We start from the raw sequence: 18,525 nt of genomic DNA, 5'->3' as shown, positions 1-18,525 counted from the left end.
GTAGTTTACATGCTGCACCCAAGTTGGGTAGATAATATACTTGCTTTTTTCTGGAAGCTATTAACTTATTTTACATATTTGAATTTTCCTGAGGACCCTGTGACACAGCAAAGTACCTTGCTACGTGGTAATCCTGATGACTTCCTAGAGTTTACCTGGCAGAAGTCCAAAGGGATGCTCAGTCTATATTGAATTGACACTTGTACAAAAAGTAGGAAATCAAAGCTTTCTTTCTAACTAGACTAAGGATCACAACCAAAATACTTAAGAAAAAAATTGAGAAAGTGAAGAATTGCCATGGGAAGGAACAGGGTCAATGGGCAATAAAAATAAATTTACTGTATACATTATATTTTTACCATTACACTACTGAAGGATTAATCATAACTAACCAACCCTAAGTAACAAGACAAAATTAAAATTAAATCACTAAATTGCGGCTATTTTAAAAGAAAGTCAATAAAATGGAAGGCTAGTAATACATTTGACATAGAAAAAATACACAGTAATTCTATTTGAATAATCAAGATTTTATAAACAAAATTAGAAACTGCTATTACATACTATGTATTCCAATCATGTCTGATTTTATAGGTAGTATTTTAAGAAAGTAGGTATTTTAACAACTGTTTACTCAACAATTAAGGTGTTACCATGGTACCTTCCATGAAGTCACAAAACTACACTTAATAATTTATCTTGAATTTTACAAATTTTGTCTATTCCACATACATCACTATCAATATCAGTTGATATATTAACTATCATATGATAGCTAACTTCAGCTATCATTATCAACATTAGTTCTATATTTCTGAATGATTTAAATAAATTATCTTTGCTAAAAGGAAATGGAAAATTAAAAATTAACCACCTTTGAAAAGACTGAGACGAGAGGCTGAAAACTGGGATTGGTTTGAAAATCTGTATGCAAAAGATTAGCTATTTCTACAAGTCTAGAAAATCGCCCTCCTTCACACCCCTAACCTCCAGTTTTGTTCTCTGAAGAAATGAAACTAGAGAGGCTCAGTTTCAAGGATATCTTACCCAGTGGCAGGCAAAGGTTAAAGCCCAATGCTGAAAAAACTGAGAGTGCTTACATCGAACCTTTCCACCCCGTCCTCCATCTTGCTTTCAGAACATTTGCAATTAGGCAGGAAACTGTTAGGTTATTTTCTGGAGAAACGGAATGGTCTCACAGAAAAGAGCCATAGACACTGACACTTTTGCTCCCACGAAAAAAGTCACACCACTTGTATCACCCTAAGGGAAAGCCTCCTCAACAAGCCCTACCCAATGTAAATATGGTTCCCAATTAGCATTTTTTCAATATGAACAGACAGCCAAGGGTGCTCAAAGAAAGAGAAAGCAAAAATAAACAGGGGAAAAAGAGTGACTGTGCTTGCACTTGTAGCAAATATTCTCATACAAACTAAACTCTTTACCACCTATTTTACCTACTAGTGTTTATTATTTGCATGTGCTGTTTCTTTTGCCTAAAACACATGCCCTTGTCATGTCCTCCTCCAGTAGGCTAACTCTTCATCCTTTAGAACTTTTTTTTTTTTTTTGCGGTACGCGGGGCTCTCACTCTTGTGGCCTCTCCCGCTGCGGAGCACAGGCTGTGGACGCGCAGGCTCAGCGGCCATGGCTCACGGGCCCAGCCGCTCCGCGGCATGTGGGATCTTCCCGGGCCGGGGCACGAACCCGTGTCCCCTGCATCGGCAGGCAGACTCTCAACCACTGCACCACCAGGGAAGCCTCATCCTTCAGAACTTTTAAATCCAGTCACCTTATTAAAGAGACTTTTCTACTACCTTACATAGTTTATCTCTATACATAGCACATACATTTGTTTGTTTACTTATTCATAATCTATTTCTCTCTGTCGAGTGAAAGCTAAGGGCTCAGACTTTTATCTTAGTCATTGTGATCCCAACAATTTACACACAGTAAGCACTCAATAAATGTTGAATATATGTTAATAAGTGTTGTTGAATGTCTCAGTGAATGAATAAATGCAGCTTTATGATATTCTTGGAAGAGATAACAATTTCTTTACATCTCAGGATTATTTTTAAATCACTTACCTATTTCTTTTTTCCAGTCTTTCCACTGCAGCCCTATAAAGCCCTATATAAATCTCTTAGTCTTTGCTTTCTCAATTATCCTTTATCAATAGTAAAATGTAGAAACAGTTTATTTTATGAAGGAACTTCTGAAAAGTTACTATATCATTTCAAGTGTATCTGTCAGGCACTTAAACCCATTTGGAAACTTAAACCTAGAACTCCAGAGAAATGGACTGGTTGGCTGGATCCCCTAAATACATCATATACCTTTGCAAGAACTATAATTCATCTTCTTCTCTCTTAATAGTGTTTTTAAGAGTGTAGGTTCTGCTAACATAGCTCACAACATATGTAAACTATTAGGAACCAGGAACAAAGATATGGGAGATTAGCAAACAAAAAATATCAATTCAAAGCAAGGAAACAGAGGAAATGCTTGAAAATTCTGAGAGCTGAACTTAATATATACTAATTTCCCAGGGTCAAGTTATTAATTTCTCAATATTAGTTTCCAAATTGGAACCTCTTTTGCTTTTTATGACAGGAAAAAATACTGTTATTGCCATTCAGGGACAACCTGAAATAAGAAAAGCTGCAGAAAGATCAGGTTTAAAGGAAAGATTAGGAATTTGGTTTAGGAAATGTGAAGTTTGAGATGCATGGAGATGTAAATTAGGCAACTCGATACACAAATACAGAGTTTAGGGGAGGGGTCTGGGCTGAAGATGTATATTTAAATATAAATGGTGCTTAACGGAATCTAAAAAAAAAGAAAAGAAAAAACTGGTTCTGATGAACCTAGGGGCAGGACAGGAATAAAGACGCAGACATAGAGAATGGACTTGAGGACACCGGGAGGGGGAAGGGTAAGTGAAGAGAGAGAGTAGCACTGATATACATACACTACCAAATGTAAAATAGATAGCTAGTGGGAAGCAGCCGCATAGCACAGGGAGATCAGCTCGGTGCTTTGTGACCACCTAAAGGGGTGGGATAGGGAGGGTGGGAGGGAGACGCAAGAGGGAGGAGATATGGGGATATACGTACATGTATAGCGGATTCACTTTGTTATAAAGCAGAAATTAACACACCATTGTAAAGCAATTATACTCCAATAAAGATGTTAAAAAAAAAAACCTGTATAGATGTACCTAACCATATAGATGTTACTTAAAATTATGAAAATAAATGAGATCACTAAAAGTAAAATGTAAGCTGAGAAGAGATTGTGAGAGAAATTGGTAAAAGACACAAACACTACTTTTTTCTTATTCTAGAAGGATGTTCCAAAATTATTTCTATCAACATTTCTTTAACACTGGCTTATTATTAAGGTGTTGAGAATTTATGAAATGAGAAAGGTATCATTTACAGGGATGCTGATTTTTGATAAATTTGGGGGGGTGGGGTAAGAAAGATAAAGCCAATTTAGTAAATATTGTCCCAAAAGAATCCAGTGTGAAAATTTAACCAAAAGAAGAGGAAGAACTCATCATAAATGTTTCCAAGTGGAGTTTCCCCCGCTTCTTTAAGCCCCAAATCTCCTTTTTCTCTTTCTCCTTTACCCTTTTACCTCACTCATCAAGAAGTCCTCATCTTCCAATACAAGAACTCAAAGATTTTTGGCTGGCATTCAATTCTTTGGGATAAGAAAAAAAAGAAAAGTGAAATGCTAATTCAAATGGTTCTAAAAAGCCTTTCTGAATGGGAGAGAAAAGAGGCACTGAATTTTTTCTACCCATTGTTCACTGCTTTGCATATATTAGCACTTAATCACACACACACACAGACACACACACACACACACACACACACACACACACACAAAATCATCTATCCTTTACAACCCTTCCAGGGACATTTTTTGAATTTGTTCATGTCACTTTTCTGCTTAAGTTTCTCCAGAAACATCCACTATGTAAATAAAATAAAAGCTAAATTTTTTTTACTAGTTTTGTTGATTCTCTAAAAATAAAAGAAATAATGCTTTATGCATTACTCTGTAACTTTGTTGCCTTGCTTTATTTTATGTCATGAAGAATTTTCCATGTCCATATACTCTGGATTAGCATTGCATAGTATGGACATACTTGTACCTGTGTACAAAGAGAATTCCATTGTTTTTAATAATTAAAAAATAAACAGGACTTTCCTGGTGGCACAGTGATTAAGAATCCGCCTACCAACGCAGGGGACAACAGGTTCAAGCCCTGGTCCGGGAAGATCCCACATGCCGCAGAGCAACTAAGCCCGTGTGCCACAACTGCTGAGCCCGTGTGCCACAACTACTGAAGCCCACGTGCCTAGAGCCCATGCTCCACAACAAGAGAAGCCACCACAATGAGAAGCCCGCGCACCACAATGAAGAGTAGCCCCTGCTCACCGCAACTAGGGAAAGCCCCTGAGCAGCAACAAAGACCCAGCACAGCCAAAAAATTAAAAAATAAAATAAATTAATTAATTAAAAAACAAAATAAATCAATTTAAATACTCATAAATAAGGCAAATATATACACAGCAGCATGACATATTATCAATTTAATAAATATAGCTTGAATGAATGAATCAGTGAATGAATTTCTACCTTCCCAACCTTACCTACATTTTCTACCATAAAAATACTGCACTTTAGTTACCCAAATGAACTTTTAGTTTTCCCAATTTTCTCTCTCACATTTTATATCATTGCACATGCAGTGCTTCTTTCTTGAACAAGCACCTATTATTTATCCAAATTCCTATTAAACTTTCAGGTCCCTGAAGAAATATTATACTTTCATGTAAAATTAGGTACTGCTTCTATGATTCCACTATACTTTGTCTTCTCAAAACCTGCTTGTACCTAACATACAGTTAATAATATCTCCAAATTATTACTGGGCCTCCCTACCAGGTACCTATTTAAAAGGATAATAAGAAGCCATCATGAACAACTTTGTCAATACATTCTACAATTTAGATGAAATACATTCTTGAAAGACTCAAACTACCAAAGCACACTGAATAAGATGACCTTAATAGCCCTATATCTCCTAAACACCTTGAATTGGTAGTTAAAAATCACCCCATAAAGAAAATTCCAGGTCCAGATAGCTTCATTTGTGAATTCTATAAAACATTTATAGTGAAGTAATACCAATTCTACGTGAGTTTTTCCAGAAGACTGAAAAGGAGAAAATATTCTCTAACTCATTCTGTGAGGTTAACATTACCCCCCAATACCAAAATCGGACAAAGACATTATTAAAAAAAAAAAACTACTGAACAATAGCCTTCATACATATAGATGCAAAAAACTATAAACAAAAATTTGGCAAGTCATATCTAATGATATATTAAAAGAATAATACATCATGACCAAATTAGGTTTATCTCAGAAATTCAAAGTTGAGGTAACATTCTAAACCAATCAATGCAATTCACTGTATTAAACTAAAAAACGAAAAACCATATATATGATCATCTCAATAGATGCAGAAAAAGCATTTGACAAAATCCAACATCCATTCTTGATAAAAATTCTCAGCAAACTAGGTATAGAAGGGAATTTTGTCAGCCTGATAAAGGTCATTTACAAAAACCCTAGAGCTAGCATCACATTTAATGATGAAAGACAGAATGCTTTCTCACTAAGATCAGGAACAAGACACTGATGTCTGCTATTGCCACCTTATTCCACATTGTACTAGAGGGTCTAGTAGTGAAATAAGCCAAGAAAGAAATGTCTTTTATGATTAAAAGGAAGAAGTAAAACTATCTTTAATCTCAAAACACATGATCATCTTTGTAGAAAATACCATTGGAATCTTTAAAAAGCTACTTAAAGTAATAAATAAACTTAGCACAATTTTACAAAATCAACTGCATTTTTATATACTCATGACGAACAATTAATAAGTTAATTTTTTTAAGTGCCATTTACAATAACATCAAAAAAAGGACAAGAGGTGTGAAAACACTGAAAACCACAAAAATTGCTGAGAAATTAAAAAAGACATAAACAAATGGAGAGATATACCTTGGCTGTAGATAGGAAGAATTCTCATTGTTAAGATGTCAATTCACGAGGTCCAGCCCAAACCCAAGAGGAGGGGATTACACAAAGTCCTGAACATCAGGAGGCAGAGATCATCGGGGGCCATCTTAGAAGACTGCCTACCATGGGTACCAATATTAGTAAAGTATCTCTGCATTAATTTTTGTTGAACACCCTTATAATTTCTCTAAAAGGACTCTGGAGCCAGACTACCTGGTTTAAATTCTGGGTCTTCTAATTAATGTGTTAGCTTGCCAAACATTTAACTTCTTCATGCCTCCGTTTCCTCATCTATAAAATAGAGATAATAATAGAACCTATCTCATGCAGTTATTGTGAGGTTTAAATGATTAAATATAATTCTGAAAAGTACCAAGTATTTGGCACATAATAAACAACTGCACAAATACATCCATAAAAACAACATAAATATTTACTTACTATTCATTAAAGTTGTGTTGATTACAACACATCCTTCTTTGATTTAACTACTTAATGATGTCCATTACAAAAAAAGAACAGTTGTAGCCAAGATGTGTACAAATATAATTTACTAAATTGCATGCCATTTAGTCAACCTTAGGCATTGAAGGAAAAGTTATCTTCTTATTTGCATTTTTAAATCAAAGTTTAACAAGCAAACATATGTAATGCCTGGGATGACCATAATCCTGTTTTACCTGGTCCTCGTTTGTGCCTATTATCTAGGCAAAACTGCCAATGGTACACTCTTTCACTCTTAAAGTGTCCCAGACTGCACAAAAATTAAGGTCACTGAAGTGTGTCATAATCCTAGATTGGAATGGAAGCTGAATCTAGATAAACACATCTGCGTAAGGAGCAAACAAACCAGGGATGAAGAAAGAAAGAAAGAAAGAAAAACCTGAAAAAGGAGGAAGAAAGGTATAGGCAGTGGGGATAGGTAAGAATGGTAGAGCCAGAGTGGCAAGAGAACAATAAATGCTTCAAAATGTTCAAATACCAAAACCAATACATCCACAACCCAAACTCAAGATTCCCCTGCTGCCTGTAAACCTAGTATATTCTTAAAAGCTCAGTAATACTTCATAAAAAATTTAACTGGCATTTCCTTAAGGATTAAAAAAAAAAATCCATAAATGAATACCAAAAAAATATTAAGGTACCACATTTAATTTCCTTTTCCTCTGTTTGTAATATATAATCATAAAGTCAATATATAACTCTGAAATATTCTTTAAAAATTTTTTTAAAACTTGTTTAAGTCCACACATTACAGGCCAAGTTTTAGCAAGAAACGATTTTTATAGCTATTTTTAATTTCCCACCTGAAAACATTAGTTGACTTTGGAAATTCTAATCCCTTTAAAATCCAGCAGCATCAAAGCAAATACTCATGATCCCGTAAGAGGATAAATATGTTCATTTTAATTAAAGACTAAATTATGTCTGTCACTTGGTGTGCAATTTTTGCATCTGTACTTTGAGTTGCATTTATATGCCCTATGCATTTCATTAATGAAAAATTGAAAATAAAGTACATTTTTTGAAGAATAGCCTATTAACAGAGACACTCTTAAAAGATCTGTATCTTGAATTTTCAAGAATTTAGGCTAATAAGAGGAAAGACGTCCTCGTATGTTCTACAACATGGATGAATCTTGAAAACACTATGCAAAGTAAAAGAAGCCAGTCACAAAAGACTGTATATTGTATGATTCCATTCATACAAAAAGTCTAAAAATAAGCAAAGCTATAGAGACAAAAAGTAGATTACAGAATTTAAGTTCTGTTTTCTCTTCTTAAATTCTGTTTCTAGAGTATCAAGTACAAACTATTAATCATTTCTTGACCTAATTATAGAGTGTCATAGTCCATTATTTTAAAAGAGTTAATAAATGTCAAGTTGATTTAGATGGACACTAATAATTGTCAGATAAGCCTAATAGATCTAGACTATAGAAACAAGCAATGTAAGTTACTACCACTGATATTTTAACTAAAAACAGATCACAAAAATGGACGATCAGTTTCAATAAAGCACCATTATTCAATAAAGCATCATATGGTCATATTTCGAAAAATGTATACATTATAGCACTAACTCTGGTATTCAGAACTAAAATGTCAGGTATAGTTGATACACTATAGAGAAGTAACCATTGTTTCTAAAGTGTATCACTTTAGGGCTTCCCTGGTGGTGGAGTGGTTAAGAATCCGACTGCAAACGCAGGGGACACGGGTTCAAGCCCTGGGCCAGGAAGATCCCACATGCTGTGGAGCAACTAAGCCCTGCCACAACTACTGAGCCTGAGCTCTAGAGCCCGCGAGCCACAACTACTGAAGCCCACGTGCCACAATTACTGAAGCCCACGTGCCTAGAGCCCGTGCTCCACAACAAGAGAAGCTACCGCAGTGAGAAGCCTGCGCACTGCAATGAAGAGTAGCCCCTGCTCAAAGCAACTAGAGAAAGCCGGCACGCAGCAACAAAGACCCAATGCAGCCAAAATAAATAAATAATTTTATTTTTAAAAAAGTATATCACTTTAGAAAGTGACATGAAACTGCTCAATGATGTGGCAAAAATAGTAAGATTTAATAAAGCTAGGAGAATGATATCAGCAAGGTGGTGAAGTAGAAGATATCAACCTTCATCATCCAACAGAAAACAAAAATTAGATAGCAATCCACAAATGAAAGTAGCCCTGGGAGGGCTCAACAGTACGATTAAGAACCTACAGTAACATAGTAGGGCAAAAAATGGAGAATAACTGCATAGAAAGGATCACTGGGGAGATCAGCTTAGTGGAGATGTCTAAAGGCAACTAGGAACAAAGAGGAAGGGTGGGAACTATCAGCCACAAGCCTCAAGAGCCTTGACAACAGCTGTGGACTCGCCAAAGCTTTCACAGTGGAAGACACCGTAATGCTGGTTTTCACAAGCCCCAGCAGCCTGCTCCAGAGGATACCAGCAGTTTTTACCACCAAGGTGGCCAAAAGCTATTGCTGCCACAGATTCTGGGGAAGGAGATGTCACTGTGTCCACCCCAAGAAGGAGCTGCTGTTGTGCTGGCCTAGGAAAAGAACTTCCAGCACTCCCCAACCCTGAGCACATCCCAGACTCCAGAGTCATAGCTGCTCCACCTGTTCCCACACTCCAGAGCCCCAATCTAGGGCCACTCTGTGGCATCCATGCTCCAGACTCCACCCCTGTCTCTGTTCCACACACTTCAAGCTAGCCAGCGCCTGGACCCAAGTGCCACTGTTGCTCTCTATGTACTCATGCTTCAGACTCCGTCTTCACGGCCACTTCACACATACCTGCAACTCATACATCACTGCTGCTGTGGTACAGCCAGCACACCAACCCGAGAGCTGCTGTCACTCTGCAAGCACTAGCACTCCAGTCCCCACCTCCATGACTGCTCCACAGGTGCCCACCCATCAGACACCAGCACTGGTGTAAGCTCTTCCAAGCTGGACCCAGCACCAAGAGAAATCCCCTGCACCATGACCTATGTGAGAAAAAGATATCAGATGGTCTCCAGCAGCCTTTGCTGCTGGTGCAGACAAAAGCAGCCTTGGCTGTTGGGGACCCCTGAAATCTTCATCAATGCTAACCTCAGCTGATGAAGCTGCATGAAGACTACAGTGCTGGGCCTTCTCCAGAGCTAGAAATGCTTCAGCTTTAAGGATACATATAGACTGAAAGTGAAGGGATGGAAAAACATATAAAAGATATTTCATGCAAATGGAAACCAAAATAGAAAAGGGATAGTTAAACTCATTATCAGACAAAATAGACTTTAAGTCAAAAGCTGAAAAAGAGATGAAGAAGGTCATGATATAATGATAAAGGGATCAATTCATCAAGAGTATATAACAATTGTAAATATATATGTACTCCAAAATCAGAGCACCTTAACGTATTAAGCAAATACTGGAAGATCAGAAGGCAGAAATAGGCAGCAATACAATAACAGTAAGGAACTTCAATACCTCAGTTTCAACAATGGACATACAGATCACTCAGACAGAAAATCAATAAGAAAATGTTGGACTTGAACTACATTTTAGACCAAACAGACATAACAGACATGTACAGAACACTGCATGCAACAGAAGCAGAATACACATTCTTCTCCAGCACATCAGGAACATTCTCCAGCCTAGATCATATAATAGGTCACAAAACAAGTGTCAACAAATTTGAGATTAAAATCATGAACACAATGGTATGAAACTAGAAACCAACAACAGGAAAAAAAGCAGGAAATACATGGAAATTTTAAAACACACACTGCTGAACAAACAATGTACCAAAGAAGAAATCAAAAGAATAATCAAAAACTATCTTGACACAAACAAAAATGGGAAAACAATGTACCAAAACTTATGGGATACAGCAAAAGCGTATCTATGAGGGAAGTTTACAGCAATAAATGACTACATTAGAAAAAGGAAATATCTCAGACAAACAACCTAACTTTACAACTTACATAAAATAGAAAAAGAAGAACAAACTAAGCCCAAAGTTAGTAGAAGGAAGGAAATAACAAAGGTCAGAACAGAAATAAATGAAATAGAGGTTAGAAAACCAATAGAAAAGATCAAGAAAACTAAGAGCTGGTTTTCCGAAAAAAAATAAACAAAATTGACAAACCTTTAGCTAAACTAAGAAAAAAAGAGAGAAGACTCAAATAAGTAAAATGAGTAATGAAAGAGGAGACATTAAAACTGATACCACATAAATACAAAGGATCATACGCGGCTACAGCCAACAATTATATACCAACAAATTGGATAACCTAGAAGAAATGGATAAACTATTCGAAACATACAACCTATCAACTGAATCATGAAGAAATAAAAAAACACATAGACCTATGATGAGTAAGGAGATTAAATCAGTAATCAAAAATCTCCCAACAAAGGAAGTCCAGTACTAGATGGCTTCACTGGTGATGTCTACAGAACATTTAAAGAGGAATAATACCAATCCTTCTTAAACTCTTCCCAAATATTGAAGAGAAACGAACATTTCCAAAGTCATTTTAAGAGGCCAGCATTACTCCGATACCAAAGCCAAATAAGGATACTACAAGAAACAAAATTACAGGCCAATATCCCTGGTGAACATAGATGCAAAAGTCCTAAACAAAATACTAGCAAACCAAATGCAGCAGAGTTTTGAAAGGATCATACACAATAAAGTAGGATTCATCCCTAGGATGCAAGGATGGTTCTACATTCACAAATCAAAAAATCTAATACACCACATGAACAGAATAAAGGATAAAAATCATATGATCATCTCAATAGCTGTAGAAAAAGTATTTGACAAAACTCAACAGCTGTTCATAATAAAAACTCTCAACAAATTAGGAATAGATGGAATACACCTCAACAAAACAAAGGCCATATATGACGAGCCCACAGCTAACATTATACTCAATGTTGAAAGTCTAAAAACTTTCCAAGATTAGGAAGAAGACAAGGATGCCCACTCTTTCCACTTTTATTCAATATAGTACTGGAAGTCCTAGCCAGAGCAATTAGGCAAGAAAAGGAAACAAAATGTATCCAAATTAGAAAGGAAGAAGTAAAATTCTCTGTTTGCAGATGACATAATCTTATATACAAAAAACCTAACAACCCTACCAAAAAACTGTTAGAAATAATAAATGAATTTACTAAAGTTGTAGCATACAAAATCAACATGCAAAAATCAGCTGCATTTTGATTAACAATCTATCTAAAAGCAATCTAAAAAAAGCAATCCCATTTACAATAGCATCAAAAACAATTAAATACTTAGGAATAAATTTAACCAAGGAGGTGAAAGATCTATACTGGAAACTATAAGATATTGATGAAAAAAATTGAAGACAAAACACCTAAATGGAAAGGTACTGCTTGTTCTTGGACTAGAAGAATTAATGTTGTTAAAATATCCATACTACCCAAAGCAATCTACAGATGCAATGAAATTCCTATTAAAATTCCAATGACATTTTTCACAGAAATAGAAAAAAAATCTTAAAATTCATATGGAACCACTAAAGATCTCAAATAGACAAAGCAATCTTGAGAAAGAAGAACAGAGCTGGTGTCATCACACATCCTGATGTCAAACTATATTATAAAGCTAAAGTAATCAAAATAGTATGGTACTGGCATAAAATCAGATATATAAACCAGTGGAACAGAATCAACAGCCCAAAAATAAACCCATGAATATATGACCAACTAATCTTTGACAAGGGCATCAAGAACATACAATGGGGGGAAAGGATAGTCTCTGAAATAGATGATGTTGGGAAAATTGGATATCCATATGCCAAAAAAATGAAATCAGACCCCTATCTCACACAACTCACAAAAATAAACTCAAATTGATTAAAAACTTAAATGTAGGACCTGAAACTAAAACTCCTAGAACAAAGCATAGATGAAAATCTCCTTGACATTGGTCTAAGCAATGATTTTTTAAATATGACACCAAAAGCACAGGTAACAAAACAAATATAAACAAGTGGGACTACATCAAACTGAAAAGCTCCTGCATGGTATAGGAAACAATCAACAAAATGAAAAGGCAGTGTAAGGAATGGGAGAAAATATGTGCAAACCATATATTTGATAAGGGATTAATACCTAAAATATATAAAAATTATACAACCCAAGAACAACAAAAAAAAAATTCCAATTTAAAAATGGGCAAAGGATTTAAACAGACATTTTTCCAGAGGTAACAAAATGGCCAACAGGCACATGAAAAGGTGCTCAACATCACCAATCATCAGGGAAATGCAAATCAAAACCACAATGAGATATCACCTCAAACCTATTAGGATGTCTATTATCAAAAAGATAAGAGATGACAAATGTATTGAGGATATGAAGAAAAGGGAATTCTTGTACACTGTTGGTGGGAATGTAAATTGGTACAGCCATTATGGAAGACAGTATAGAGGTTCTCTAAAAATTTTAAATAGAACTACTATATGACCCAGCAATCCCACTTCTGGGAATATACCCAAAGGAAGTGAAATTAGTAAATTAGTATCTTGAAGAGGTATCTGTACTCCATATTCACTGGGGCATTATTTACAATAGTCAAGATATGGAGACAAAAGTGACCATTAACAGATGAACAGATAAAGAAAAGGTGAAATACATACATACACACACACACACACACACACACACACACACACACACACACACACACTGGAATATTAGTCAGTCATAAAAAAGAAAGAAATCTTGTCATCTGTGACAATGTGGATGAACCTGGAGGGCATTTTGCTATGTGAAACAAGCCAGATAGAGAAAGACAAATACTGTTTGATCTCAGTTACATGTGGACTCTTTAAAAAAAAAAAAAATGTTGAACTCATAGAAACCAAGGATAGAATGGGAGTTGCCCAGAGTTGGGGGTGGGGGTGGGGGGTAGAGTAAATGGGGAGATATTAGTCAAAGGGCACAAACTTTTAGCTATAAAATGAATAAATTCTGAGGATCTAAGGTACAGCATGGTGACTACACATAATATTATATGTATACTTGAAATTTGTTAAGAGAGTGTAAGCATTCTCATCCAACAAAGGAAAAAAAAAAAGATAACTATGAGATGGATATGTTAATTAACTTGATTACAGCAATCAGCTCACAATGTATATGTACATCAAATCATCACACTGTACTTTAAATATACACAATTTTGTTTGTCAATTATACCTCAGGGTTTTTTTTGGTTTTAATTTTAATTTTTTTGTCTGCACCTCACGGCTTGTGGGATCTTAGTTCCCTGGCCAGGGACTAAACCCAGGCCCTCACAGTGAAAGCACAGAGTCCTAACCACTGGGCCACCAGGGGATTCCCAGCCTCAGTTTTTTAAAAAAAAGGTTAGATAAAGCTAACTGATACATAACAGATTTCACTATATATTATACATACATATATACTTACACATAAAAATAAACATAAATGTATATAAAAATTTTAAAATATATGTATATATTAATCATTTTTAATATGCTCTTTGGTCTTAATTCAATACTTTTGATACCAGATAAAACAACAAAATTTTATTTTTAAATTTTCTTTCTGTCTAGTTATGGTGATCTGATATCTTTGTACAGCAGTTTGTTTTAAAATTATATCAATAAAATAAAACAATAAAATATCATTTGCTAAGAGGAGATAACATTTTGAGTTTTTATACTTTTTTCCAAAAGTAACTATGATTACCTAAGTAACTAGGTTCCAAATGGTTTTCTGCTTAAAACATTTAAATCCCTAGGACAAAATTTGGCCTAGTAGAGATAAACATATTCATCAATTTTTCTCTGGAATTCTTGATAAACACATTATATATTCTCCCTAGTGAGCTGACATTTCGAGCAAACATAAATCATGATCTTACCTCTAAATGGTGGAGTCACAACCCTGAACATGTTAATAAGTGAGTTACATGAAGCAATTTTCAAAGTTATTATAGAATTATCTATGGAATGCTCATAATTATTTTTACTAAAAGTAGAACTGTGATTTAAACATATGTTCAATTTCACAAATCCAAAATATATAAGGGAGAGTCAAGAACTGGTAAAACCCCCAACCAATAAAAACTTAAATATTAGAGATAATACTCAGATAGTCATCTCATTTAGGTAAGTCACTCTGTGGCCCTAATAATTCAAAGATAACTGTAGACTTTTAAGTAAGCTAAAAGTTAATTTGAGACTTCAATAACAATTCAAAAAGGCATTCTATACTGTCCCAAAGGGCATTTTTCTAACCTCCATTACATAACTAATCTAAAATGATATGAGGTATGAATTTTTTGTAGTACTGTTTTTTAAATCCTGAGATAATTTCTAGTGCTATCTGAACATCAGGAGAAAAGTTTCAAAAGAAAATTCTGTGTTCAAATCTCAGACATCAAACAGGCACTCAAAGTAGCTTACAGAAGCAAAGAAGAGCTCTGCAGAGGATCAGAAAAATATCTGGGCCAATTCAGAGTAACAAGTCAGACAGTTGAATGTTGTAGCCAGTACAAAGAAAGGGTGGCTAACCGCCCAGATGTATTTCCCTACTCAAATACTTATAAATGTGCACTCTTAGTATAACTCCTGTCATTTGATGCAAAAGTTAAAAAGCCGGGAATTCCCTGGTAGTCCAGTGGTTAGGACTTGGCACTTTCACTGCAGGGGGGCCTGGGTTCAACCCCTGGTCAGGGAACTAAGATCCCGCAAACTGCGCAGCACGGTGCAGGGCAGCCAAATAAATAAATAAATTGGTTTAAAAACAAATGTTAAAAATCCAATGCAGACACAATAATAAAAATGTGAAGCATCAAGAGCCCACTGGGCATTGCCTTTTTTGCGGAGAGGTAGGGTTTTATAAATATAAGTACAGATGCCAATGCAAATATCTGTGATCATTCTGTTAAACATATATAACAGATATTTTCCTCTAGTAATTTCATTGTAATCATATCATATATATTTTTACACAAAAGTTTCTATATTTGCACAATTCCTAGTATATTTTTAACTCCTCAAATATATTTGGAAACCATTCCAGACCACAAGACCTGAGGAATTGCAGAATTTATCAGACTGACGTGTCAACACATATGAATATAGAACCTTAAAATGTTGGTTTTATTCAGCAAGTATATCATAATCAAAGTTTTTTGGTTTACAATGTGAGGTAGATGAAGTCAATTAAAATAAGTGTAACTGTAAAAAAATAAATGAACTCAGAAACTTTAACTCTACAACTCAGTTAACAGGAACATTTTTCAAAAAGCTAAATTCACATTATCTTACTGGGTCTCAATATTCTGATCCTGTATACTTTATACTCCCCCTCCACAGAGTCTAATGTGGAGTCAATGGGCACACCACAGATGACGCATATGTTAAATACTGCCTTGCAAATTAAAAGAAATAATCCACTTAGCCAAGATAGAATAACGCTTCCATTTTGCTCATTTGTTTATTTGTTATTACTTGTTTTCATTTTTAAATACTAATAAGAGATCAAAAGAGAAGCATCTTTAAATGATTTAAGCATGGTTCTAACCAACCATGATTAGAGTATTAAAAAATTAAGACAGACAGCAAAGTATAATCAAAGAAGACAGGATCACCAGGGCTTGAGCCCTGCTCTTTCACTTAAATATTTTGAACTGGTCTCCTCATTTCTTACATGGGAAAAATAATAAGAATATCTACTTCACAGAATTTTTGTTGGAGAGTAAGGAGAAAATGGATCTGAATACAGTTTTATAAAACAGGAAAGAAATATATGAATTCACTGGGTTATCATCAAGTAATAATTTTGCCTGAGGGAAAAACTATTCAACATATAGTATAGTAAATATGCTTCTTTATACCTCTTAATTAAAATATTTTAAATTAAATAAACATTCATCTAAGTAAACTGAGTAACCACCGATGTCCTCCTCCCTTTTAACAATTTGGAGGTAAGACTAATTAATATATTTTATAACCAAGAGTGATGACCCATTTTTATGTTTAAAACAGATTTTTCTCATACTTTTCAATCTTGCTTTTAGCATGTATTTTGTTCAATTAACAAAACATATATGTGCTTCCAGTTAAAATTTATGAATAGACCTTAGGAGAAGAAAAGATATATATTAAACTTCTAAGTAAACTCTAAATCTTTTCTCTTATTTGGTTCATTTAATGCAAACACAACAATACTGCAGTATATTCTTTCTCAGTGGTGAATAATAAATTACCATTTTGCTTTCTCTGTACTCATTACCTGAATGAGGCTTTAGATAGAACCAAATATAGTTACAATATCAAACACAATAATCAAAGGTAAAATACTTGCAACAAACCATACCTAGTAATAAGAACTGCATTATCGTGGTGGGCAATCCCATTTTCTGGAATGGTGTTTCCATCACTTTGGTGGGAGAGAATGGATTTCTGCCATTTACAGAAGCTATCGAGGGACTTGTCTGCATGGTGGTTTATCTCCAAGTTTGGCTGCAATACAACATGCATACCAGAAATGTTCCAAACAAATTACTAAGGTCAGTTGTTAAAACTTTTGAAGGCTAAAGTGGGACTATAATTAGAAGTAGTGGTTTCTAGGAATAACCTCTTGCCAATTTTTATCTCTGTAATATTTGACCTAGAATTAATTTAGTGTATTATTGAACAGACATTCTTTCCAGTTCCAGCTTTAATGATAATGTGAATATATGTGATTATCAGCCTACAAAACCAACCAAAACCACTTTATAAGGTCTGCCATGCAAATGCTCATCTTTATACTGAAACATATAGCTAACACACATACATATAGCTTTAACATGACATAAGAGGTATATTCTTGTAAACTCTTTCAAATTTGCTTAAAATATTAAATGCTTAGAGCTGAAAGACATAGTCAACTAGAACTTTCTAAGAGGAACAATAATAAAATATATTATTCTTTAATACATAATTCTACAGTCTGTCTGTTAAGAGCTTTAGATTTATAAACTAACTCATTCTTACCTGATCTTCTGTGAGAACAATTAAACGGGCCACTATAATATTCACAACGTTTCCTAGGCTGGAATCACGGTAAAGTTTGGCAACCTGACCTCCAGAAAATAAGAAAAGACACAAAGTCAGACAAAAATCATAAGGTGATTGTTTGATTTTATTTTTAAAGTGGTAAAACAATTTTTCATCCATTTAACCACTGCTTATATAAAAAGATTCTTTTATCCCATACCACTTAGAACTCTACCCTCAAGATGCCTTGGTAAAAGATTTGTTATACAAGTCTACTTCAAGAAAAATTGTCTCCTAAAGGTGAATTACAACATAGTAATTAATTAAGAGGGTGAGCTGATCTAAATGAACAATAAGGTCACCTTTAAATTTATTTTCTATGGAACTGAAAAAGTAATAGATCGATTCTTTCTAACTTTTGATGAGTTAATTCTCAAAATCATTATTTCACAATAAAAATCCATGACCTTAGTCAAAAACCATAACAAACTATTAAGTTAAAAATTATATAGAGGGATCAAACTTACAATATTCATCACACTCAAAATGTAATGTTCAATGTCTTTGCGGCCATGGTAGCCCACCATCATTTTGTCTGCCACTACTAATGTCTCCACAAACCGCTCAATGCTTACTGATCTCTTCTGTCTCTGGTGGATATGTATGCCATTAATTGGTAGTGAAGAAGGAAAAGCAGATGTGTCATTCAACCACCAAGGTTTGCCACTTCTTAGGAGGTCTACAATAAAAACAATTATCTAGTTCACATAGGTTCACTAATTAAACGTATTTATTCATGGAGTTTTCATGTAGACATACTTCTCATAAATTCTCTAACACACTAAGATTTTTCAAAGTGAGGGAAGGGGATGAGGAAATG

At 34.8% G+C, this 18,525-nt stretch overlaps 1 protein-coding gene across 2 annotated transcripts in view; it reads right to left on the bottom strand.

The window, feature by feature from the left end:
- Positions 1 to 18,525, bottom strand: part of ADAMTS6 (ADAM metallopeptidase with thrombospondin type 1 motif 6) — a 274,021-nt gene that overhangs the window by 229,356 nt on the left and 26,140 nt on the right. The window contains exons 5-7 of one of the 2 annotated variants that reach the window (XM_027101008.1): positions 18,173 to 18,384; positions 17,643 to 17,726; positions 16,981 to 17,126 (exon numbers count right to left, since the gene is read on the bottom strand). In XM_027101008.1, coding sequence (XP_026956809.1) covers positions 16,981 to 17,126; positions 17,643 to 17,726; positions 18,173 to 18,384 — 442 coding nt within the window. The remainder of the gene's footprint in view (positions 1 to 16,980; positions 17,127 to 17,642; positions 17,727 to 18,172; positions 18,385 to 18,525) is intronic. The other variant, XM_027101010.1, reaches the window with a different exon arrangement.

This window comes from Aethalodelphis obliquidens, unplaced genomic scaffold (genome assembly GCF_003676395.1).
Source record: "Aethalodelphis obliquidens isolate GAN/ISIS:26980383/991018 unplaced genomic scaffold, ASM367639v1 scaffold4, whole genome shotgun sequence".
Taxonomy (NCBI): Eukaryota; Metazoa; Chordata; class Mammalia; order Artiodactyla; family Delphinidae; genus Aethalodelphis; species Aethalodelphis obliquidens.
Note: the sequence above shows the minus strand (reverse complement) of the source record. Positions and strands in the feature narration are given on the sequence as shown.